Source organism: Leopardus geoffroyi, chromosome B4 (assembly GCF_018350155.1).
Source record: "Leopardus geoffroyi isolate Oge1 chromosome B4, O.geoffroyi_Oge1_pat1.0, whole genome shotgun sequence".
NCBI classification, from domain to species: Eukaryota; Metazoa; Chordata; class Mammalia; order Carnivora; family Felidae; genus Leopardus; species Leopardus geoffroyi.
In genome coordinates, this window is record NC_059341.1 from 60,132,860 (window position 1) to 60,159,338 (window position 26,479).

The 26,479-nt window shown below is 36.7% G+C and overlaps 1 protein-coding gene across 6 annotated transcripts in view; it reads right to left on the bottom strand.

Annotated features, from left to right (window-relative positions):
- Positions 1-26,479, bottom strand: part of ITPR2 (inositol 1,4,5-trisphosphate receptor type 2) — a 508,939-nt gene that overhangs the window by 89,577 nt on the left and 392,883 nt on the right. For all 6 annotated transcript variants that reach the window (XR_006708628.1, XM_045463013.1, XM_045463012.1 and 3 more), the window contains 4 exons: positions 26,102-26,209; positions 18,582-18,774; positions 14,954-15,079; positions 1,219-1,394 (listed from right to left, as the gene is read on the bottom strand). Coding sequence is in view for 5 of the 6 variants with exons in the window: in XM_045463013.1 (XP_045318969.1) it covers positions 1,219-1,394; positions 14,954-15,079; positions 18,582-18,774; positions 26,102-26,209 (603 nt within the window). In the remaining variant the exon portion in view is untranslated. The remainder of the gene's footprint in view (positions 1-1,218; positions 1,395-14,953; positions 15,080-18,581; positions 18,775-26,101; positions 26,210-26,479) is intronic.

Consider the following 26,479-nt stretch of genomic DNA (forward strand, 5'->3'; position numbering starts at 1 on the left):
AATGTATAATGTAGTAGGGGAGATAAGTCATTTATGCAGATACCAGAATATAGGACATTATGTTAGAAACACAGTACAAGATATAGACAGTGCTTCAGGTATTCAGCAGACATATTAGCAATATACTAATTGAACATTTTTTCTTTCTTTTTTTTAATTTTTTTTATTTAAAAAAAAATTTTTTTTAAACATTTATTTATTTTTGAGACAGAGAGAGACAGAGCATGAACGGGGGAGGGTCAGAGAGAGGGAGACACAGAATCGGAAACAGGCTCCAGGCTCTGAGTGGTCAGCACAGAGTCCGACGCGGGGCTTGAACTCACGGACCGCGAGATCATGACCTGAGCCGAAGTCGGCCGCTTAAACGACTGAGCCACCCAGGCGCCCCAAACATTTTTTCTTTCATTAACCTGAGGATTTGCCCTTTTCTTAATATTCCTTTATGGATATACCATGTAGAAAGCTGTCTAATCCCTTTAAAATTTTATCTCTTGAGTGCAATTATTGCTATTTGTATATGCTAATATATACATATATAACATATATGCTAATGTATACAATAATATGCTAATAATTGTATACATTAATGCTATACATTATTGCTATACAATAATAATGCTATACATATTGCTATACAATAGTACTCTGGCTTACTTATTCTAAACCTACCTAACAGAGGTTTTGAAATGTGCTCCTTTGTTCTAATATTTTAAAATTTAGTGAAAAAAATATTAATTTCATCTGTCTTTCACAAGTTTATAGGTTTTGTTCACATAAAAAGAGACCAATTTCGTATTTTCTCATATAGCAATCCTTTTTTCTTTGATCATTTTATAAAAGGTACTTACTTCTAAAATTCCACCAAATATAATTTAATCTTTCTTGGGTGATTTAGAAGTCACTTTAGGATGTTAACAGTGGCTCAGAAGCATTTTTGTCAATAGCTTTGGGTATAGAAGGCATTAAAACTGGATTGGATTAAATTGATGGCAGAACTGGGTCACGCCTCAAATGCCACCTTCTTAAATATATCAAATTTTTACTTGTCATTTTTTTCTCCTCAAAATTAAGAATGTACAAATTAAACTCTCATTAATTTGGATTCACAACACAGAAGAATTTACTATGCATACATGAGTTAAAATATATAGTTACACTTTTATAGTTAGTACATTTTTAATTAATTTATAATAGGAGAAAGCTAAGTAAAGTACTTACATTAGCTGCACCAAGAAGTATTAATGTAGGCCCAAGACCTATTGTATATATTGATCTGAGCATTACTGACACAAGAAATGGCCGAATACCCACAGGCTTGGAGAAGAAAAACAGCATCGATGTGCAGATTGCAACTGCTATCCAAAGTAGAACTGAGAACAACGGGGAAAGCGTACCTGTAAAATGTGGAAGAAGTTTATTTTTACTGAGGACAAAAGCAGAAAATGTAAAACTCTTTGCCACTCCACCTTATATAACAATAGCAAGTCAAGCCATAAGACACTGAATTTCATAACAACCCACTCTACACACTATATATTTAGAGGCAATGTCTCTGAACACATCCCTCATTATTACATTTCCAGAAAGTTTGTGATTACTTTCAGGATGTTTAAATACTCCCTAGTTAATGTTCCTTCCAATAAGTCGGAGAATTGTTCATCTTTCTCTCCTATGAGAGTTATCGGTTAAATACTTCTGCTCGATGTAGCTCACTTGGGAACCTTAATTCAAAATTTAGGATTAATGACTATTAAGTGTGCAGCTACATCATGTGAAACCAAGTATTTTTTTCACTGAACTCATACCTTGCTTTCTTCTATTGTTATGAAGCTTCTATATTATAGATTCTTCTAAAGAATTCAGAATGTGGGGCACCTGGGTGGCGCAGTCGGTTAAGCGTCCGACTTCAGCCAGGTCACGATCTCGCGGTCCATGAGTTCGAGCCCCGCGTCGGGCTCTGGGCTGATGGCTCAGAGCCTGGAGCCTGTTTCCGATTCTGTGTCTCCCTCTCTCTCTGCCCCTCCCCCGTTCATGCTCTGTCTCTCTCTGTCCCAAAAATAAATAAACGTTGAAAAACAAAAAAAAAAAGAATTCAGAATGTAAAATATCCAGTCTTTATCGGCACCTGGGTGGCTGAGTCGGTTAAGCATCCAACTTCAGCTCAGATCATAATCTCATGGTTCATGGGTTTGAGCCCTGTGTCGGGGTCTGTGCTGACAGCTCAGAGCCTGGTGCCTGCTTCAGATTCTGTGTCTCCCTCTTTATCTGCCCCTCCCCTGCTCACACTCTGTCTCTCTCTCTCTCTCTCTCTCAAAAAATAAATAAACATTAAAAAAAAAAGAATGTAAAATATCCAGTCTTTAATAAAATAGACATAAGCTTTAACTGTTAACACATACATGTGTATATATGTGTACGAATGTGTATATGTGTGTATGAATGTATGTTCTGAGACGCAACTCAAGTTCTAAAAAGATGGTGAGCTATTTAAAGCCTCAGAAAATAAAAATTGGCCAAACACTTAAAAAAAATGAACACCATTACAAACAAAATTTCTTTAGAAATTACCCAAAACAAGTTTAAAAAATATATTTCCTTTTTAAAAAAGTATAATTCATTGATATTTGTACTCACTATGTGGATTCGAGGAATCCCTGGGTGAAGGTTGGGGGTGCTGGATTTGCAGAAGTAAAGTAAGGGGCCACATTCTTGGGCTGATTAGATCAGCTGTAGGACCTCAAACACGGGTCTATTGGCTAATGAAGTCACAGGGGAAACAACAAAATGGAGATTTTCCACTAGTTATTTCTTTTGGCCAGTTTCATTATTTATAAAATTCACTTCTGCATGCAAAACACCACAAGTGCTTTGGTGTGTAGAGTTTCTGTATTTTCACTGACACCCTGGGATTATTTGAATTCCTTCAATGAATTCTGTGTAAGCCTTTAGTTCATAGTGAGTGCTAATAGATCAAAAATAGGTAGGAAGAGTCTGTTAGACATTAAAAAACAAAACAAAACAAGTCAGGAAGTAAACAGCATTAGCTGTTTTTTTTTTTCAGTGTTTATTATTATCATGTTGCCTCAAATAAACAGTGATGAAAGAAATTTGGGAAGAGAGAGCTGATCTAAGTTCCTCACCATATTTATGATCTGATTACATGACTTTGAAGATGGGGAAAGAAGAGGGGATACAATTCTCTGCAAATTAGCCTAATTCCCATCTTCTGGCAATGCTAACAAAATGGGTACCCAATTCATGTTTATTATTATGTTGGCTGATTCACACTTTATGTCTACCAAAACATAGCCTGACTACCAACAACCCTAGCTTCACAGATCTCAAAGATCCATGGAGACCATAGTGCCTTCAACTTTCTCTCATTCTTATTTGGACTCTGTCAGAATGTTAGCTTTGTAAGAGTGATCTCTGGGCCTATCACAAATGTGGCATGCAGCAATGAGTAAATATTCATTGATTAAATGAATAAACAAAAACATAATCTGTGAGCTCATTTTGAGTCCATAACTAAGTCTCTGGTTAAAAATTTGCTAGTTGTGGAGCTTCACTCTTAAGTTTACTAAAACTGCCAATATCTATGTTCATTTAACAACTTTCAGCCAGTCACTGGACTCTTCAGTATAATTCACAAGCAGTGGCTTGGTGCAACATTCTTATTTTATTATTTTTAAATGTTTATTTAAAGAGAGAGAGAGAGAGAGAGGCAGAGAGAGGGAGACAGACAATCCCAAGCAGGCTCCACATTGTTAGTGCAGAGCCCAAACCAGGGCTTAAACTCGTGAACCATGACATCATGACCTGAGCAGAAATCAATAGTTGGACGCTTAACTGAGCCATGCAGGCACCCCATGACATTCTTATTTTAAAAATCCTAGTGTTGACATTAATAGTTACACTGCTCATTGTTATTAATGCCTGATAGGCTAAACACATCTTGACTATTCTTTCCTAGACAGTATCTGGCCTGCCAAGATTTCCCCTAGATTAAATAAGAAATTATTGTGTGTGTTTTTTTAAGTTTGTTTGTTTGTTTGTTTGTTTGTTTGTTTGTTTTGAGAGAGAGACAGCGAGAGCAAGAAGCACATGCCCATGAGTGGGAGAGGGGAAGAGACAGAGGAAGAGAGAGAATCCCAAGCAGGCTCCACGCTGTCAGCATGAACCCAATGCAGGGCCTCGATCCCACAAACCAAACTGTGAGATCATGACCTAAGCCCAGATCAAGAGTTAACATTTCATTGCCTGAGCCACCCAGGAGCCCTGATTAAACAAGAAATTGTAACCATGCACTTAAAACTGGACATTTGACCATCAAAAGACTGTTAGAACTGATACATGAATTCCACAAAGTTGCAGGGTGCAAAATCAACAAACAGATATGAGTTGCATTTTTATGTATCAATAATGAAGCAACAGAATGAGAAATAAACTGATCCAATTCACAATGGCACCAAGAGCCATAAAATACCTAGGAATAAACCTAACCAAAGATGCAAAAGATCTGTATGTTGAAAACTATAGAAAGTTTATGAAGGAAATTGAAGAAGATACAAAGAAATGGAAAAACATTCCATGCTTATGGATTGGAAGAATAAATATTGTTAAAATGTCAATACTACCCAAAGCAATCTACACACTCAATGCAATCCCAATCAAAATTGCACCAGCATTCTTCTCGAAGCTAGAACAAGCAATCCTAAAATTTGTATGGAACCACAAAAGACACCGAATAGCCAAAGTAATACTGAAGAAAACCAAAGCGGGGGCATCACAATCCCAGACTTTGGCCTCTACTACAAAGCTGTAATCATCAAGACAGTATGGTATTGGCACAAAAACAGACACATTGACCAATGGAATAGAACAGAAAACCTGGAATCGGATCCCCAAATGTATGGCCAACTAATCTTTGACAAAGCAGGAAAGAGTATCCAATGGAAAAAAGACAGTCTCTTTAGCAAATGATGCTGGGAGAACTGGACAGCAACATGTAGAAGAATGAAACTAGGGGCGCCTGGGTGGCTCAGTCGGTTTAGCGTCCAACTTCGGCTCAGGTCATGATCTCACAGTTTGTGAGTTCGAGCCCCGCGTCAGGCTCTGTGCTGACAGCTCGGAGCCTGGAGCCTGCTTCACATTCTGTGTCTCCCTCTCTCTCTGCCCCTTCCCTGCTCATGCTCTGTCTCTCTCTGTCTCAAAAATAAATAAACATTAAAAAAAATTAAAAAAAAGAATGAAACTAGACCACTTTCTTATACCATACACAAAAAGAAACTCAAAATGAGTGAAAGACCTCAATGTGAGACAGGAAACCAACAAAGCACTAGAGGAGAAAGCAGGCAACAACCTCTTTGTCCTCAGCCACAGCAATTTTTTCCTCGACACATCTCTAAAGGCAAGGGAATTAAAAGCAAAAATGAACTATTAGGACCTCATGAAGATAAAAAGCTTCTGCACTGCAAAGGAAACAATCAACAAAACTAAAAGGCAACCAATGGAATGGAAAAGATATTTGCAAATGACATATCAGATAAAGGGCTAGTATCCAAAATCTATATAGAACTCACTGAACTCTACACCCAAAAAACAAATAATCCAGTGAAGAAATGGGCAGAAGACATGAATAGACATTTTTCCAAAGAAGACATCCAGATGGCCAACAGACACATGAAACGATACTCAACGTCACTCATCATCAGGGAAATACAAATCAAAGCCACACTGAGATACCACCTCACACTGGTCAGAGTGGCTAAAATGAACAACTCAGGAAACTATAGATGCTGGCAAGGATATGGAGAAATGGGAACCCTCTTGCACTGTTTGTGGGAATGCAAACTGGTGCAGCTGCTCTGGAAAACAGTGTGGAGGTTCCTCAAAAAAATTAAAAATAGAACTACCCTATGACCCAGCAATAGCAGTACTAGGAATTTACACAAGGGATACAGGACTGCTGATGCATAGGGGCACTTATACCCCAATGTTTATAACAGCACTTTCAACAACAGCCAAATTATGGAAAGAGCCTAAATGTCCATCAACTGATGAATGGATAAAGAAGATGTGATTTATATATACAATGGAATATTACTTGGCAATGAGAAAGAATGAAATCATGCCATTTGCAGCAACATGGATGGAACTGGACGGTATTATGCTGAGTGAAGTAAGTCAGTCAGAGAAAGACAGAAATATGTTTTCACTCCTATGTGGATCTTGAGAAACTTAACAGATGGGCCATGGGGCAAGGGAAGGGGAAAAAATAGTTACAAACAGAGAGGGAGGGAGGCAAACCATGAGACTCTTAAATACAGAGAACAAACCAAGGGTTATGGGGGGTGGGGGAGAGGGGAAAGTGGGTGATGGGCATTGAGGAGGTCACTTGTTGGGATGAGTACTGGGTGTTGTATGTAAGCCAATTTGACAATAAATTATATTTAAAAAAACTGGGCATTTGATCCCTTTGTAGAAAGAACTCAAAGAGCATCTAATGTAGTACCTTGCACATAGTTTAATGCTAGATACATATTTGTGAAGTTAATAAACTTAAAAGTTACTTAAAATGGCAATATTGCCAATTGTCAATAGGTGCAATCATATTCTGTAAGAATGGTCACATTGGCCTCAGGCTGAAGATTTAATGCAAAAATAGTAATAAATTTAAACTCTGACAACAGTACAGTACAAATTGTCAAAGACAGTTTTTACCCACTAAACGTGGGAGGGGTGACTCTTCTTAATATTTTATATTTGTATACATTTTCTATTATAAGCATTGTTACTTTAATAATGGATTTTTTTTTAAAAATTCACTCTACATATTTTTAAGTCTTAAAAAGTACGAAGTTTGTCCTTTATGGGAGAAAATTCAAACAGCAAACTTGGCGACCTCAATTCAATTCACATAATGGGAGTATCTTATCCACTTCGTAGTAACTCGTTTATAGCTTACTGTACAGAACACGCTGCTTCTTACCTCAAGTCTCTCTCCATTTCTCTGCCTTCCATGTAACCTCCTAAGACTTTCCTGTTTCTCCCACCTCATTCCAGCTAAAGTAGACATCCATCCATAAATCCATGGGTGGTCTTCACTATTGTGCCTTACTCATTTCTTCGTCCCTTAATTAGACCATAAGCTCCTTGAGGGCAAGGACAGCTTTACCAACCTCCGTGTCTTTAGGGCCTAGTACCGTGCCTGGCATATAGACACACTTCATCAATGGTTGTTATTAAATTGAATGAATTAAAATCACCTTGAAGAACTTAACTTTCTTTAACACAAAGCACTGGAGGGAAAAACAAATTGCACTCTAAATTTGAAACTGATTTAGGAAAAAAAACATGTTCTCTGGATATAAGAAATTCCCATAGCAGCAATTTTCTCCACGAATTAGTCTGCCTTTTCCAAACTGGGCAGGGGCAGTTGGCATGGCAAATGTTCAGCTTCTGGATGGACATCTAGGATATTCTCTAGCACCAACAGCCATAAACTCATTATTCAACTCTGGGCACAAGTTTCCTTTTTAGAGAGGCATATGTTAAATAAATAAACCAATCAACCAAACAAAGAAGCCAAAACCAAAACCAATAGCCATACAAATAAACCTTGCATTTCTGAATAAATGTAAACTGAGCTCACCCTTCCTAAACCTGGCATCAGTCATCTATGATTCCTGGTGGAAATGACCAATCAAAATCAATCCATACCATTGGGAAAGGTCAAGGGGAAAAAAGGGCTTCCTCTCCAAAAATGATAAAGAGGAAATGAGAGAAAAAACCCAAAATATTTAGAATGGCATAAAAAGCGACCTGTGTTAACTTCTTTTTGTTTTTACATCTAACAAAGTTTCCTACAGCCCAGTTACCAAGTTGAATCGTGTGGGACAGAGGAGAGCGGTCAAGTGGAGCTGCCTTCAAGAGCTCACAGCTTCACGCTGAGAGGTCCTCCATTTCCCAAGGGTAAGAAATGTTTATCCCAAGACACAGGACCTTTCAGTTGCCCAAAGAGGCCTTCCTCAGCAACTCCTCACTGTTCGGGAGGAGGAGATAGATCAAAGCTAGTCCATTGTCTCTCCAGTCAGAAGCCACACATTCCTGTCAGGTTCCCTCCACATAACCAGGAAAGGTAGTGACAGGATTGTTACTGCACTGAATTAGCCAGAGAAGGGAAAATATAATTGGTTCAGAGGAAAGAACACTAGGCAACATTTAAGAATCTGCCTCTGTTCTCAGAACATGCCTAAGATTAACACTCAGATCAGGGTTTCAGTCTCCTGCTTGGCACCATAGCTTAACCTGCAGTCTCTTGAGAATGCCCAAAGCCTTGTTTCCTATCACCTTAGACTGCAAACCAGTCTAGGGAAGCCTATGGGAAAGTAGCATTCAATTAAAGGGGAGAAAAAAAGTACTTCTTTGTTTCAATGTTTGAAGATTTTTGTTATTGTTTTCACTTGTTCCTGAATCCAATCTGATCCTCAACTAAATGTATAGCAATATAGCAATATAGTGTTACTCTAAAGTGTTACCCATCAAAAAAATTGCCATAGTTTTTATAGTTGAATAAATAAAAACTACTGCATAATATTCCCCCAAACAAACAAAAAAAAAAAAAATCAAACTGAGCTCTTCAAAGCCTGGCAATGAAAGGCAATGATCTACAGCAGGATTTGGGGAGAGAGTGCACTAAGCTGATCCCCTGAGAATCACCTTCCCCTTAAGTACCTCCCTTTAATTACTTCTTTTATATTTATTCTATTTATTTTATTCTCAAAAACTTTTTTGAGAAAGAAAGTGTGCACATGGGGAAGGGGCAGCAGGCAAGGGGGGAGAGAAAGAATCTTCAGAAGTAGGGCTCTATCTCAGGAACCATGAGATCATGACCAGAGCCGAAATCAAGAGTTGGCTGCTTAACTCACTGGGCCACCCAGGTGACCCTTCTGTTAATTATTATACACCACTACTATGGTTGAAGGGAGACAATGCTCTCTCAGTTAATATTACAATCCAACAGTACACTAGATATATAAACACCAGTAATTCCCAGTTCATGTGTGATCAGGCTGGAAAACATGGTTGGAGAAAGTTACACAGCCCATTGCCTCTGTCAGCATCCCTGTCCTCACTGCCACAGTGGCCACAATGACTCTGGAACAGCCTGTAGTAGGGTGTGGGGGTGTGGGGGTGGGACAAGTGGCTCATTATGACCAAAGCCTTTTTTTTTTTTTTTTTTTGGCCCAGGATTTCCCAGGTGATTTCATGATCAATGTCTATACCCAGAATCCAGGGACTTTAGAGTTGGACAGAATCCTCATATTTATTTTTTCTTTTTTTACTTTTCATTCCAAAACACTTTCAGATTCATATAACAGCTGCAAATATAATGCAAAATTACTATATCCCCCTCACGTGGATTCCATCTTACATAACCATATTACAGTCATGAATACCAAGAAATTAATGCAATACACCATTTTTTATTTTTATTTATCTTTTCTTTTTTAAATTGAAGTATAATTAACATGCAGTGTTATATTAGTTCCAGGTGAACAATGAAATGATTTAACAATTCTATACATTTTTCAGTGCTTATCAAGATAAATGTACTCTTAATTCTTTTTCTCTATTTCACTCATTCCCCACCCACCACCTCTCTGGAAGCCACCAGTTTATTCTCAGTATTTAAGAGTCTTTTTGTCTGTTTTTTTCTTTGTTTGTTCACTTATTTTGTTTCTCAAATTCCACAGATGAGTGAAATTATACTGTATTTGTCTTTTTCTGACTGACTTATTTCACTTAACCATTCATTTTTGGATAAACATGGGTTCACTTCCATATCTTGGCTATTGTAAATAATGCTATAATAAACATAGGGATGCCCATATCTTTTTAAATTAGTATGTTCATTTTCTCAGGATAAATACTCAGTAGTTGAATTATTCTATTTTAACCCTATTTTTAACTTTTTGAGGAACCTCCATACTATTTTCCACAGTGACTGCACCAGTTTGCATTCCCACCAACAGCGCACAAGGGTTCCTTTATCTCCACATTGTCACCAACACTTGCTACTTCTTATTGTTTTGATTTTAGCCATTCTGACCTGTGTAAGGTGATATCTAATTGTGGTTTTAATTTGCATTTCCCTGATGATGAGTGATGTTGAGCATCTTTTCATATGTCTGCTGGCCATCTATATGTCTTCTTTGGAAAATTGTCTACTCAGGTGCTCTGTCCATTTTTTAATTGATTTTTTTGGGGGGAGTGTTGAATTGCTTATATACCTTGATAATATAAATCAATATATTTTGAGTTTTTGAATACATTTATTAAGGGATATTAACCATTTATCGGATATTTGCAAATATCTTCTCCCATTCAGTAGGTTGCCTTTTGGTTTTGTTGATGGTTTCCTTTTGCTGTAAAAAGCTTTTTATTTTGGAATAGTCTCAATAGTTTAATTTTGCTTTTGTTTCCCTTGCCTGAGGAGACAGATCTAGAAAAATATCTCTATGGCTGATGTCAAAAAGATTGCTGTCTATGTTTTCTTCTAGGACTGTTACAGTTTCAGGTCTCACATTTAGATCTTTAATCCATCTTGAGTTTATTTTTGTGACAGCGTAAGGAAGTGGTGTAGTTTCATTCTTCTGCATGTGGCTGTCCAGTTTTCCGAGCACCGTTTGTTGAAGAGACTATCTTTTTCCCATTGCATATTCTTGTCTCCTTTGTTAAAGATTAATTGACCATGAATGCAAGGGTTTATTTCTAGGCTGTCTATTCCGTTCCACTGATATATGTGTCTTTTTGTGTGTGTATGTGCTAGACCATACTGTTTTGATTATACATCTTTGTAGTATAATAGAAATCTGGGATTGTGATGCCTCCAGCTTTGTGCGGCTTTGGATATCCCACCACTTTCGTCGTCCTATAAAATTTTAGGATTATTTGTTCTAGTTCTGTAAAACATGATGTTGGTCTTTTGATAGGGATTGCATTAAATCTGTAGATTGCTTTGGGTAGTATGGACATTTTAACAATATTGGTTCTTTCAGTCTGTGAGCATGGAATATCTTTCCATTTCTTTGTGTCATTTCCAGTTTCTTTCATCAGTGTTTTATATTGTTCAGAGGACAGGTCTTTCACCTCCTTGGTTAAGTTTATTCCTAGGTACTTTATTATGATATATCACTTTTATCCAATCTATAGGCCTTATTCAAAATTTATCAGTTGCCCAATTAGTATTCTTTATCTGGACCAGGATCACATATTATATCAGTTGTCATATCTCTTTAGTCTCTATTAATTTGAAACGTTCCTCTATCTTTATCTTTCATAAGCTTAAAGATTACTAACCAATTATTTTGAAAAATGTCCCTAATTTGGGGTTTGTCTAAAATTTCCTCAGTTTGTGTATTTTTGGCTAATACTGCCATGTCCTTGTCAGTGGATCATATCAAGAGGTACTTGTTATTGACATCTCATTACTGGTGACATTAACGCTGATCATTTAAAGTGATTTCTCCAAATTAAAGTTATTCTTTCTCCTCTCGTAATGAATAAGTATGTTGGGGTAAAACACTTTGAGACTATGTCAATATCCTGTGTCTCATTATGCGTTTTCATCTAATATTCACCTATGAATTTTAGCATCCATTAAATGTAGTACTAATATTTAATTGATGATTCTTACTACGGTATTGTTTGCCAAATGGTGATATTCTAAATGCTGATATTCTATATCCATCATTCCTTCTACATTTATTTTTAATTTTTCTTTTAATGCTTTTTTTCTTAAGTTTATTTTGAAAGACAGAGAGCAAAGCAAAAATGGGGTGGGGACAGAGAGAGAGGGAGAGAGATTTCCAAGCAGGCTCTGCACTGTCATCACAGAACCCAACACAGAGCTTAAACTCACAAACCACGAGATCATGACCTGAGTCAAAATCAAGAGTCGGAAGCTTAACCGACTGAGCCACCCAGGTGTCCCTCCTTCTACTTTTATTAATTGGAATACTATTGTAAGGAGGAGCTTTCTTTTCTCATGATCCATATAGACTCCTAGATTCTCATTTTATTCCATGGGTTATTATGTATTATTGTCAATATATTTTTTTTTCCTCAAAATTTCTGCAGATGTGGTCACTGGGAAGCTTTGCAAGTTGGATCTTGTGTTCTTTGACATGTCTCCATCATTTTCATGTACTTTGTGGAAGGAATGTTAATGCTCAACTAATCCACCTTTAAATCACCTCCAAGTGCTCTTGGCAAGTAGACACCCAAACTATGTCTGACAAAATCCAGCATTAGATAACTTGCATGTCCAGCACAGGATTATCCTTCTCCAGACAGTTCTGATGTCCAAGTATGCTTCTCAGTTTTGACTTTGTTTTCTCAGTCTTCCTAGCTACGCATAGTGTACAACTGAAGGTTAAAGACTGAGCTAATCCTGACCAAAATTTTAACTTTATTCATAGAGTTATAATTAAATAACTCATCCAGAACTGTAATTAGGTTAGCCAAACATGACCTTGGGATTCCATATTGCCAAAATGGCAGCTCATGCCTTCTCTTCTCTCTTAGCATCAGTGCCCCTCACTCGACACGGACACCTAAGATTGAGCCTCCACCTTGGTTACTAGTATTAACTATTACCCAGTCCTTTTGGAAGAGTAAAATCTGCATCTTCACATGATGATGAGGCACCATGTTTTTCAGTCGTGTTTTTGTTAGTCCTATTTCTTTCTGACGCTGAAGCCTTACTCCAAACTGTACTATACGTGTGGTTTCAAGTGCTTGCTCAATGACCAGCTGCATCAGCAATACCTTGGGAGCTTGTTAAAAAATACATATTTATGGACTCCTCTCCTGAATTATTGGGCAAATCTTCTCAAGCCTCAGATCTTCATCCATAAAGATGAAGTGCTTGCTTTATAGGATTGTCAGGAAGAGTCAATGAAATTATGTATGTGAAGTGTTTAGCATTCTGCTTGACCCAAGCTAAATAGTAAACATCAGCTGCTATTATTATTATATAAATATTACTGCTATAACTGTTACTAGGCAAGTATCAAAAATGTATCAGATATTTTACTTTCTCCTGAATGAGTAAAAAATAGATGTCTAGAGGGGTGGCAATGCCCATTACCATTATATTTCATGTACAATAGGTGGCAGCAGAGGCTATATACATTGGCTCTAGTGGTCAAGTAAGGGATACCATACAATGGAACTCAGAAAAAATAATCTTCTATATGAAGATTTGTCATCTTCCTGTTATCTATATGCTCCCAACCCAATTATCTATGTAGAAAAGTCCTGGATTGGAAACAAAGGAGTTAACTTTCTACTAAGGTCTACCATTTTTTAGCCTCTCTGGGATTCCATCTCTTTATCTGTCAAATGAGGGTTTGATATCAGAGGATTTCCAGAATTGCTTCCATATCTAAGACCTTATGCTTCTATTAACTGAGACTCTACAACCTACTCTCAACGTTCTGTGTGCAGATGATACCAATTTATCATTTCATGCTGGACTTCTCTTCTTACAAGAGTTACATTCTTCTCTGCCAAGAGGGCTGTCATCACTAAATAAGACTAAACAGTGAAAAGAAAGCTGTTTCCACTTCCTGGTGTATTTGCAACTTCCCACAACGGATGGCCAAATATTTGCTATGTTTTCTATTTCACTCCTCACCCATCTGCTCCACTGTTGAGTATTCTTCTTTCAGTACAAGCATGCCTTCTAAAATATCAAACTTTTTTAAAAAGCATTCAAATTATACCTAAAGGTTTGGATTTTGATGTCTATTAACTGTAAGAGAGCTTTGAAATAGCAAATTAGTCCTGGATTCTCATTTCCCTTCATGCTCACTTTCAGTTCATCTGAAATCGGCTTAAATACCTGTTGCTCTCATTGTACTATTATTTTCACTGGGCTTCCCTTTGTTGTACTAATATTTAACAACAGTGACATCAACAACAACTAAGCTTCATGGAATGCTTGCCAGGTACTGTTCCAAATGCTTTACCTATATAGCATCTCATTCAATTCTTACAATAATTCTATGAACAGGTGAAATATAAAAGCACTTTGTGGTTCTTGTTTGTTAATGTTTCTCATCTTTTCCTTCAATCCATTCTCTCCACACACATTTCAGAGCTATTTACCGAATGTATCCAAAGCCTGCAACATATTTTCCCATGCGCTTTGCCAGACTTAAACAAAACTTACTTTCCACAGTCCCACCCTTCAGCATATTCCACTTCTATTTCCCATTTCATGTAAAATGAGATATCTCTTATCTTTGCTTTTGTAAAACTTCATTTATTGTTAGTTTAATAATATTAATTTCAGTCAGTCATCATGTAGACAAGTCCTAGATTGGAAACAAGAATTAGCTTCTAATCTGAGAATGTGAGATATTCTCTATGATCATATTCTGCTCTATGTTATACATTAAAAAAATTTTTTTTCAGAGTCCATGTGTGTTCACTATCGAAAACTAAAACAAAACAAAAAGCAAGGAAGAGGGCAAATTACAAATTCCACCATTTAAGGTAATCGCAATGGATATTTTTGCAGAAACCTCTCATTTTCCCATATATTTATATAATTAAGATGATACCATCTTAAAAATGCTTTCAGTAAGACTAATCAGGTAGAAATAATAATTCTTTTTCATTGCTTTGTTTGCCAATCTAGCATACCTCTAATAGCTCTTCTGTATATGAGGTTTTGGAAAACTAACATTTCTATTGACCATTGTTTTCTGCCTAATCTACTTACCACCATTGTCTACTTCCAATGAATACAGAAAAGTTTATGTAACAAGAATTAACTTATTATTATTTTGAAGCTCTAAATAGTTAAGGGATGTATTTTTAAGAGTATTATTTTTAGAACTTTAAAATATTTATCATTTAAAGAAAGACAAGCACTTGCCTTCATCTCCATCATCCCCAAATGGGTAGAAGAGAGCAACAGCTAAATTGATGAACACAGCCAAGTTGAAGGAAATGCTCCCCCACAGGGATATGTGCCTTGAGAACCAGAACAGGGCAGGGTTACCTAGTGAGCAAAATTGTGATGGGACAAAACAGAAGAATTAATTTTGATCTCAACACAAGAACCCTACTGAAACAACATTTTACTAAATTGTGTTTTTGTAAAGTAGTATAAAAGCACATTTAAATAAACATCCAAAATGACTTATTTAAGAAAGTTTATAATCAGTACCATAAGGGAGTTTTCTATTTGATTCCTTCTTTATTCTTCAGCCAATTTACACTCAAGCCATTATAAAGGGGTGGGTAATTTTGCAATTGCTAAACATGGTCAGAAAAGGTGACTCTGTAATAATTCCCTCTGACACATCCCTAGAGCAGATTAGGGGAAAGACAGGTTAGTGGATGCCTGGGGACCCCCTTAACAGAACAGTATGTATCACTTTGTAAGTCAGTAATATTGATTAATTGGTCCCACTCCCATGCCTTACAGTCAAAAGAAGAAGAAAAAGAAGAAGAAGAAGAAGAAGAAGAAGAAGAAGAAGAAGAAGAAGAAGAGAAAAGAAAAGAAAAGAAAAGAAAAAGAAAAAGGAAAAGGAAAAGGAAAAGGAAAAGGAAAAGGAAAAGGAAAAAAAAGCCCAAACCAGACTCAAGTCTGATGAATATTCTTATGACCCAAAGTTACCTGAAATTCTGAACCTTAATAGCATGGTATAATACTGCTTACCGGGAATTCATGATTTATAACATCTAAGTTTTATTTATTTTTGAGAGAGAGAGAGAGAGAAAGAGAGAACGATTGGGGGGAAGGGCAAAAAGAGAGGGAAAGAGAGAATCCCATGAATGTGGGATCAATCCCATGAACTGTGACATCATGACCTGAGCTGAAATCAACAGTTGGATGCTTAACCAACTGAACCACTCAGGCGCCCCTTACAATATCTAAGTTTTAAACCTTAACACTTCCTAAGAACTTGGGTTTTAACGGCAGAAAAACATGAAAGATACAATTGGAAGTACTAATAAGTGGGAGAGGCTTTACTGAATATTTTCAGAAATGAGATTCTGTATTTATCTTCAGAAATGAATTAGTAGGTGCATCTACTAAATCTACGTCTCCTAAATAACTGAACAAATATGAGATGCATACAAATTTGACCACATGACTTTTTCAGAGCTTGTCCATTCTCTGTTACTATCTAAACATCACATCTAAAATATTGGAGTTACATGAGGGAGAAAGGAACATCAAGTTTCAAAGAGAAATTATAAACTTTTCAAATTACGTTCTGTGAATTCCAATCTGGGATCTGCTGCTCACTTATAAACTGCACTTCCCTTCAGTATATGTTGTTTTCCTTCTCTTGGAATAAAGCATCCCAACGCTGAAACAGGCTATGATTTGCTATGGTATTTAATTGACTAATGTATCTTAAATTGTAAACATCTGCATCTCCATCATTTTTATTAGGAGTCTTCATTTTAAAAAGCAGAATATTGGGGCACCCAGATGACTCAGTTGGTTAAGTGCCCAACTCTTGACTTTGGTTCAAGTCATGATCTCATGGTTCTTGAGATCGAGCCCCACACTGGGCTCTGTGCTGGCAGCATGGAGCCTGTTTGGGATTCTCTCCCTCCCTCTCTCTCTGCCTTCCCTCCCTCACATGCTCTCCCCCCCCCTCAAAATAAATAAACTTAAAAAAATGAAAAGTTGAACATTAAGACAAAATAGAAGATGTTGATACATACATTTGTAATACATCCAATGAATCATTTCTATCTATAACCTCATAGTAAGTTGCTTCCAAACTTTAAATGTAAGATGTACATTGAAATTCATTTTAAGATTTGTTTTTTAATAATTGATAAAATATTTATCCAAAAAAGAACAAACCCCACAAGCACTAGTTCATTATTCAACTTAGTTTAGTCAGGGATAAAATGTGTGCTTTTCCAATGTCCCAAATAAAATTGTTGAATTTTCATGTATGTGTTCTAGACACCCTAAATTTTCTCGAATTCCATAAGGTTCTATATGGCAAAATGCTAAGGGAGAGTCATTTCTTTATTTTTCAAATATTCTGATAAGAAAGCCTAACAGTGCATACCATAATCTTATAGCCAAAGATGGTATGTCACAAGCTCCACTCAAATCCATAAACCACACTCAGTAAAGTTCCTAGGAAACTGGAATGATGAAACACTGTTGAATGGAGGTATTGAGAACATATGCCTGCTGGTCTGGAAAACATCCCCCAAGGATAGGAAAGACCTAATCTAGAGTTTCCCCCTACTAATATTTGTTTAAAACTCATGATATCCCTTATCTGGGGAAGCAAACTAAAGTGTATTATAAAGTTTAAAATTTTGAAATTTTAGGTGTGCCTCGGTGGCTCAGTTGGTTAAGTGTCCAACTTCAGCTCAGGTTCTCATGGTTCTCAAAGTTCGTGACTTCAAGTCCCACATCAGGTTCTCTGCTGTCAGCACAGAACCCACTTCAGATCTTCTGCCCCCTCTCACTCTGACCCTACCCCCCAAATAAATAAACTTTAAAAAAAGAATTTAAAAATTTTAAAACTCAATATTTCCATATAGAGTTGACTGCTGTGATGTAAGTAATGGAAACTGTATTATATTAATTTGGGGGGAGGGGAGGGGCAGAGGCGAGGCAGAGAAAGAGAATCTCAAGCAGGCTCCACCCTTAGTGTGGAGCCCAACACAAGTTACAGTTTCACAACTATGAGATTATGACGTAGGCTGAAATCAAGAACGATGCTCAAGTGACTGAGCTACCCAGGTGCTCCTGCATTATATTAATTTTTAACTGTAAAATTACAACATTGCTTTATTTTTATACAAGTGTCACAGAATCTTTAGTCTGACTTGGCAAGGTAAAGATATTTTGAAAGAAAGAATGACTTTCAAGAAAACATTAAACAATCTACTCACTCATAGGATCTTAAGATAAGAGAGGACAAGCATGCTCGTGCCGATGTCTCTCCATCCCATTCACTGATAGTTAAGGCCAGTCAGAGCCCATTCAAGGACAGCAGACTTGCAGCTGTTCAGCAGTTGAAACATACAGCTGCAAGCTTGCATTTCATAATATTTATAAAACTACAGGATCAGCACTAAAAGATGATCTAATGTAGTCTTCTGTTTCTGTTAAGCCACAGGTGTCTCAGCTCTCACTCAGGTGTGGACTGAGATTATATTCTTAAGCCTATAAGTGATTTGAGTACCATCAAATGGCAAGAAATTAAAAGCCGATTTAGGGATGCCTGGGTGGCTCAGTCAGTTAAGCATCCAAGTCTTGGTTTGCGCTCAGGTCATGATCTCATGGTTTGCGAGATCAAGCCCTGCGTCAGACTCTGCACTAACAGCATAAAGCCTACTTGGGATTCTCTCTCTACCTCTCTCTCTGTCCCTGCTCTACTCACACTCTCGCTCAGAATAAATAAATAAACTGTAAAAAAAAAATTTAAATGAATCCTGTTATGTATCCTAAAGTACCAATTTATCTACCATTATGCTCAAAACTAACCATTTTAGTTTATTGTACTTACTCCTGATTTTCTTCTGCCACTTCATTTCATTGTAGAGATCTTCAGTTTGCTGGAAAAAGTCATTCACTTTACTTCCTTGTTCATCCCTTTCAGTTGTGTTGAACACACGGCTCTTGGATTCTCGCGTAAGGTATTCACATATATTGGGGACAGGAAAAACTATTTGTTCCATTGTCCTATCATGCCGAACAATCTGAAAATATTAATGTGCATTCGCTTTAGCTTTTGGGCACTTCAGTCTTAGACTATTTTGTGTTTTTAGCATGAGTTTATGAATGATATTTTATTAGTTAAGTTTGAAAAAACATGCCAGCATGAAATCCCTAGAATAATCCTTTAGTGTACTACTTTTCATTGTTGTCTTTAAGAAAAATTAGGGACACCTGGGTGGCTCAGTCGGTTAAGCATCCGACTTTGGCTCAGGTCATGATCTCACAGTTTGTGAGTTCAAGCCCATGTCGGGCTCTGGGTGGACAGCTCATAGCCTGAAGCCTGCTTCAGATTCTGTGTCTCCCTCTCTCTCTGCCCCTGTCCCACTCACACTAGGTCTCTGTCTCTGTCTCTCAAAAGTAAATGAACATTAAAAAAATAATAAATGAATAATAAATAATAAATGAATATTAAAAAATAATAAAAAAGAAAAATTAACTGATGACTGTATCATAAATACTATGTTATAAATAACAAAACCCCAAATCTTTATTCTTTCTGGACTAACATTAAACTTCTGTCACCCATTTTTTATTTTCATGAGTTACATCAGAGAATTAAGAACTAAGTGATTGGCTGCATAACCTTAAACACAGCACTTGGTATATCTGCATCTTATTCTTAGTTTGTTCTTCCTAAAAAGATCTGTTGGAGACCAAATGACATACTCAACGTGATGTGCCCTGAGTTCTATAGAAAAAGGTGCTTTATATCATTAAATGTTTCCTACTCATGGCAAAACAAATTTTTGTAGGTATAATATCCATTTAAATATATAACTAGATGTAAGTACTCCTTATTTTCAACTTGTCTTATTTGGTACTTGTGACAGTTTAATGTTAGACTAAACAAAACAAAAACCAGCTGAATATTTTCATACGAATTCACCATGCAACAAGGGTTTGTTTAGACTAAATCTCAAGGTACATGTTTATATACTCTGCTTATCCCTCAAGAATGAATCAGGATTGGTCTAAGCCAGAAAGGCCACCCTACTACTCCCCTTCACCACAGGCTGGTATAGTGGGGCAAGCATGTGACCTAGTTCTAGGAAATGAGCCATAAGTAGAAATATCCTGGTGGTAGGGGAGAGGGAATCAGGAAAGATTTTGCTTCCTGAAAAAAACAGAGAGTCACATGAAAGAAACAAAATAATAAAGCCAAAAAACTAAATACAAAATACAAAAAACTCTTGTTTTGGCCTGTATTCTTTTTCTTCCCACTTAGAACAAAAGGTAATAGAAGGGCATGATGCCTAAAACTCTGGCAGTCCTTTTGCAACCTTGAGGTGAGATATCACCAGCATAATAAGGAAGACACAAAGTAAGATAGGAAAGGCCCGCATGTCTGAAGACAATACTGAGTTATTGAATCCATTGTAGAACTACCGGTACCTACAGACTTCATTTTATGTGGGATAATCAAATATTTTTATCGTTCAAACAATGGTCAATCTGGTGTCCTGTTACTTGTAATATAAGCTATCCTAAATGATATGTAAATATGCAAACTAAATGCTAGAATACTATCATATAAACACACAAAAAAGGGGCACCTGGGTGGCTCAGTCGGTTAAGCATCTGACTTTGGCTCAGGTCATGATCTCACAGTTCGTGGCTTTGAGCCCCATGTCGACTCTGTGCTGACAGTTCACAGCGTAGAGCCTGTTTCAGATATTGTGTCTCCCGCTCTTGCTGTCCCTCCCCTATTCATGCTCTGTCTCTGTCTCTGTCTCTGTCTCTTTCTCAAAAATAAATAAACATGAAAAAATGAAAAAAAATACACACACAGAATGAAATTTAGTAGCAGTAAATAAAATTCCCAAACACAGGTTAAAGAAGTCAATTGTACAAAAGAAAAATTGGACCTATTTATATTGCAGGGGGAAAAAATGTTGTTTTTTTTTTTTTTTTGCTTCATCCAAAAGTATAAAACCATAAAAAAAATTCTCAGGATGCATTTAAGAAATAGTGTCTGTATACCATGATCAAGTGGGATATACTCCAGGGACACAAGGGATGTTCAACACCCACAAATCAGTCAATGTGATGTAGTACAGTAACAAAATAAAACATTAAAATCATATAATCAGTTCAACAGATGCAGAAAAAGCATTTGAGAAGTTCAACATCCATTTATGGTAAAAACTTTCAATAAAGTGGGTATAGAGGGAACATATCTCAACATAAAAGCCATACCTGACAAAGTCACACAGCTATCATAATATACCAACAGTGCAAAGCTGAAAGTTCCTCCTCTAAGATCAGTACCAAGACAATGATGTGTTGAAATCAACATTAATTCTTCTGTTTTGTCCCATCACACTTTTTGCTCACTAGGTAACCCTGCCCTGTTCTGGTTCTCAAGACACATATCACTTTTATTCAACATAATATTAGAAGTCCTAACCAGAGCAATTAGACAAGAAAACAAAATAAAAGACATCTAAATTGGAAAAAAAGAAGTTAAATGGTCACTATATCTAGAGGACATGATATTAGGTATAGAAAACCCTAAATACTCCAACAAAAAAGTGTTAGGAATACTAAACAAATTCAGTAAAGTGGCAAGACACAAAAATTAATACACAAAACTCTGTTGCATTGCTATACACTAATAATGAACTATCAGAAAGAGAAATAAAGAAAACAACCTCATTCAGAATTTCATCAAAAAGAACACAACAGTGGCTCCTAGGTGGCTCAGTCATTTGAGCATCCAACTCTAGATTTTGGCTGAGGTCATGATCCCAGGGTCATGGGATCAAGCCCCACATGGAGTTCTGCACTGAGCATAAAGCCTGCTTAAGATATTCTCTCTCTGTCTGTCTCCCTCTGCTCCTCTCCCCCACTTGTGCTCTCTCTCTCTCTCTCTCTCTCTCTCTCTCTCTCCAATACCTAGAAATAAATTTAATCAAGGAGCTAAAAGATCTATATATTAAAAACTGGAAGACACCAATGAAAGAAATTGAAGAAGCCACAAATAAATGGAAAAATATTTCACGCTCATTGTTTGGAAAAACTAATATTTTTAAAATATGCATACTACCCTAAGCAATATACAGATTCAATGCAATCCCTGTCAAAATTTCCATGACATTTTTCAAATGGAACAAACACTCCTAACAAAAAAGGAACAGTCTTAAAATTTGTATGGAACCACTGAAGACCCCAGATAGCCAAAGCAAGTTACAGACAGAAATTACACTCCCTGATTTCAAACAGTATTACAAAGCTATAGTAATGAAACAGTGTGGTATTGGCATAAAAACAGAAACACAGATGAATGGAACACAATAGAGAGCCCAGAAATAAATCCATGCATATGTGGTCAATTAGTTAACCATGAAGGAACCAAGAACACAAAATGAGGAAAGGACAGTCTCTTCAATAAATGGTTTGGAAAATTGGACAGCTACATGCAAAAGAATGAAACTGGACCACTACCTTACACAGTACACAAAAATTAACTCAAAATGATCAAAACTTAAACAGAAGACTTGAAACCACAAAAAGTCTTAGAAGAAAACAGGTAGCAAGTTCCTTGACATAGGTCTTGAAGATGATGATTTAAATCACATGACAAAAGCTAAGGCAACAAAAGCAAAAATAAACAAGTGGGACTACATCAAACTAAAAAGCTTTTGCACATCAAAGGAAACCATCAACAAAGTGAAAAAGCAAGTTACTGAATGGGAGAAAATATATGCAAATCAAATATCCAATAAGGGGCTAATAGCCAAACTATATAAAGAATTCATACAACTCAATAGCGGAAAAACCCAATCTGATTAAAAAATGGGCAGAAGATCTGAATAGATAATTTTCTGAAGAAGATAGACAAATGGGCAATAAATACATGAAAAGATGCCCTACATCATTCATCATCAAGAAACTTCAAATCAAAACCACAATGTGATATCATCTCACACATGTTAGAATGACTATTATCAAAAAGACTAGAAATATTAAGTATTGGTGAAGATGTGGAGAAAAGGGAACCTTTGTGCACTGTTGGTGGAAATGTAAATTGGTGTGGCCACTGTAGAAAACAATATGGAGGTTCCTCAAAAATTAAAATTGGAACTACTATGTGATCCAGCAATTCCACTTTTGCATATTTATCCAAAATAAACAAAAATACTAATTTGAAAAATATCTGCACCCCCATGTTCACTGCAACACTATTTACAATAGTCAGATTGTGGAAACAACCTAAGTGTCTGTCAATGGATGAACGGGTAAAGAAAATGGTGGTATATATACACAGAGGAATATTTGCCACAAAGAATAATAAAATCTCACCATTTATGACAACAAATGAATGGACCTCAAGGGTTCATTTATATTATTCATATAAATGAAAAAAGTCAGATAGAGAAAGACAAATAGCACATGATCTCTCTTATATGTGGACTCTGAATATAAATAGATACATACAATAGATATACATAGATACAGACAATAGATTGGTGGTTGCCAGAGTCAGGGGACAGGATGTGGGAAAAATGGGTGCATTGCTTTTGACTTTTTAAAAATTTAAATTAAAAATTAAAATTAAAATTAATTTTGAAAAATAAATAGAGCCTTATTTATTACAAACCAAACTATTCAGTCCTGTATGAAATGCTATGTTTGATTCTGGTTGTCACATTTTACAAGGGGGCACCTACAAACTAGAGGGATTGCTGCAGACAAGGGGGATGTATTAACTGTAAAAAGCCAAAATGGATAATGTTTTCAATATACTTATTCAACAAATAACTATTCACTCCTTAGGTAAGGAGCTCTGGGGAATTCAAAGTGAAAAAACATCATGAATCCCAATCTATAGGAGCCTATAGCTTAGTTATCATCATGGGTCTTCAAATGGTACAGCCAAGCTATCATGCTGACGGAGGAGCAAATGTTCTGAACACTGGGTAAACATTAAAGTGGGCTGATGTGCACTCTTTATAAAAAAATAACTTTCTAATTATTCAAATTGTTCAAAATTGGATCTGTTTCTTTCTGAAGTAGTGAGATCTCTATCACAGGAAGAATTGGAAGTGGAAGCAGGATCATTACAGAATAATTTCTCTTTGGATGGGTGACCCACAAGGTCCTTCAAATTTCCAGTGTCTTTCAGTCTATAACTTCAGAAAACCTATTATTTTCAACAATAATCATTATTATGGTGGTGCTCCAGGCACAGTGTCAGTTTTGGAAATATAGAGATGATCAAGAATGGGCCCTGCCTCAAGGAAGGGACAAGTGATACATAATACACATATTCCAATATGATATATTTAACAGCATGATCAAACTGCTGTGGGAGGTGCAGTGGGATGAAACTAATGAATGCCTGATAGAAGGGTGAGAGGTCTCTCTGCGTAGGGCATATGAGCTGGTCTTCCAATGAGCATGAGGACTGGTCAACATGTATAAGTTAGATCATCAGTCCAGACTGTTCCTTTGAACCCTGGACTTCTGTACCCAACTTCATGCATGCCTCAAAGTCACCTCAAGTTCTATTTATCCAAGAACCAACAAATGGTCTTCCTTTCTCTGGGGTCTCAGAGCTAGGCCCCCAATGCACAACACCAGTTCTGCTTATTTATTCAGACCAGAAGCCCAGGGGTGTCCTTTTCCATACCCTTTTCCTTAGGTGATCACATTTTATAAGGAGCATTATAAATATCCTACACACACAGAGAGACGTGCGCGCGCGCGCACACACACACACACGTTTTTCTCCAGTGTAGTCATCTTCAATACCATCATCTTTCACAGTTGTTCTTTTGAAAAGAGACACCCCCACTCATATGTTCTTTCACATCTTTCTTTCATTTACTTCTATCTGAAATTCTGTGCCCAATCTTTAATGAAGAAACTTCTACTCAATCTTTAATATATTTTTTTGGCAACTGTCTGTAAAATCCATCCTGAAACTCCCCAGGCACAGTTAATTGCTGTTTTCTCTACATTTCCTTCGCCCTTTGTTTATGCACTTATTACACAGAATTATCTTCTGTATGTGATGGAGAGTAAGTGATCTGCTAACAAATTTCTCAAGTTGTGTATTTGCAGTGAAATACCTCCTCATTGCTGGGAAACCAGTAAAAATCCAACCTCAAATGACAGCTGCCATCTCTCACACAGGTATTAACTGGACTCTTTCTCTGACCCACCCAGCCCACCTACTATTCCTACCTCTTCTAATCCTGTAGCTTTGTACTGTGACTTCTGGGACCTTCCTCAGAACCTAAGTGGTTTGGTGATAAATTTGTATCAACTTCCCCAGCTTCCTGACTTGGCCAGCCTCTCTGTCTCTAAGCACCTGATGCAATAAAGAATGTTTCTGCTTCTGGTCCAGCTCATGGGTTCTACCAGGGTCAAGTCTCCCACCAAGGCTGCAGTATTATTCATGTCTATAAACGTGAGCAAGAGATCCATCCTGTGATATGAGGTAATAATGCTCATTATGCCAAATATTTGGCAATAGGAAACAACAAGGTGTAGTGATAATATACCCTGAGAGTTAATAGCAGTGTTATCCATCATGCATTCTGCTGAAAACTAAAAAAATACCTGCCAAAGTGAATAAATGTATGAATGTAAATTACGAGTGACAAGCGTCAACTACTCTGCTCACTTCTGCCTGATTAGCTCTGCCAACTAGTGTCAAAATGATACCATAGCTAGTAAATGACAGCCAGATGGGTCTCACAACACATAATGGTAAGTCCATGTTGACCTCCACCTTCTGAGTTGCCACCAGCTATTAAATAATGTTTCATTTAGGGGGTAGGGCATCAATTGCTGCGTACTGAAAATGGAAACTGCTTATAAATCATTCCAAGTTTATGCTATCAATATGAAAACTTTATAGCGCCTTCCATACTTTTGAACACTGTCTTACACAGAGATCTCTTTTAATTAGCCTTTTAGAGTTTTTACCGAGCATGCTTTTCTTGAATGATACTTCTATTATAATAATCTTTTCATGAAAACACCACTGCTCTGCAATGATTGCTTCTATGACCAAAATAAAACAAAAGTCACATTAATTACAAAAGAAAATTTAGATATAGTTCTGGCCAAAAACTAAAGACTGCTTTATCTGCCAAAATCAAAGACTGCTTTGAAAGATATGCACCTCGATTTCTTATACATGACTCTTCATATCTTATCTTTTGATATATACTTTTCCAGTTTATATTTTTCAATTCTGCTTCATTGTTCTAGGAAACAATTATGAAAATGTCCTGAAATAGAAAGTGAACATGTATTTTCACAGTTGATCCCTTTCAAGAAATAATTGATGGTTACCTCAATCTGTGCAGTGTGATTGGCATAATATTTTAAGGCTTCATCCCCATCATCTGGATCTGATCCTGGTTTGAGCATCTGTTGTAAGAGTTTGTTGTGACGGGCCAACTAGAGGGAAAGAGAAGGGAAAAGGATTTAGGTCTCTTTTTCCCCCTTTCCTGGGATTAAACTTTGAAATTACTTTGTCCACTTGTACACATAGCTTCACAGTTCTGGGGTTAACGGTGATTAATTACACTTCAGTAAGGCATGTCCATTTGAAAGCTATAAATAATGAAACTATAAGGATCAGCTGTTATTACCATATCAATTTTACATTTTTTTGTTTGGCAATATATATGTTCCTCTCATGAGAAGACCGTGTCTCTCCCAGAGTAG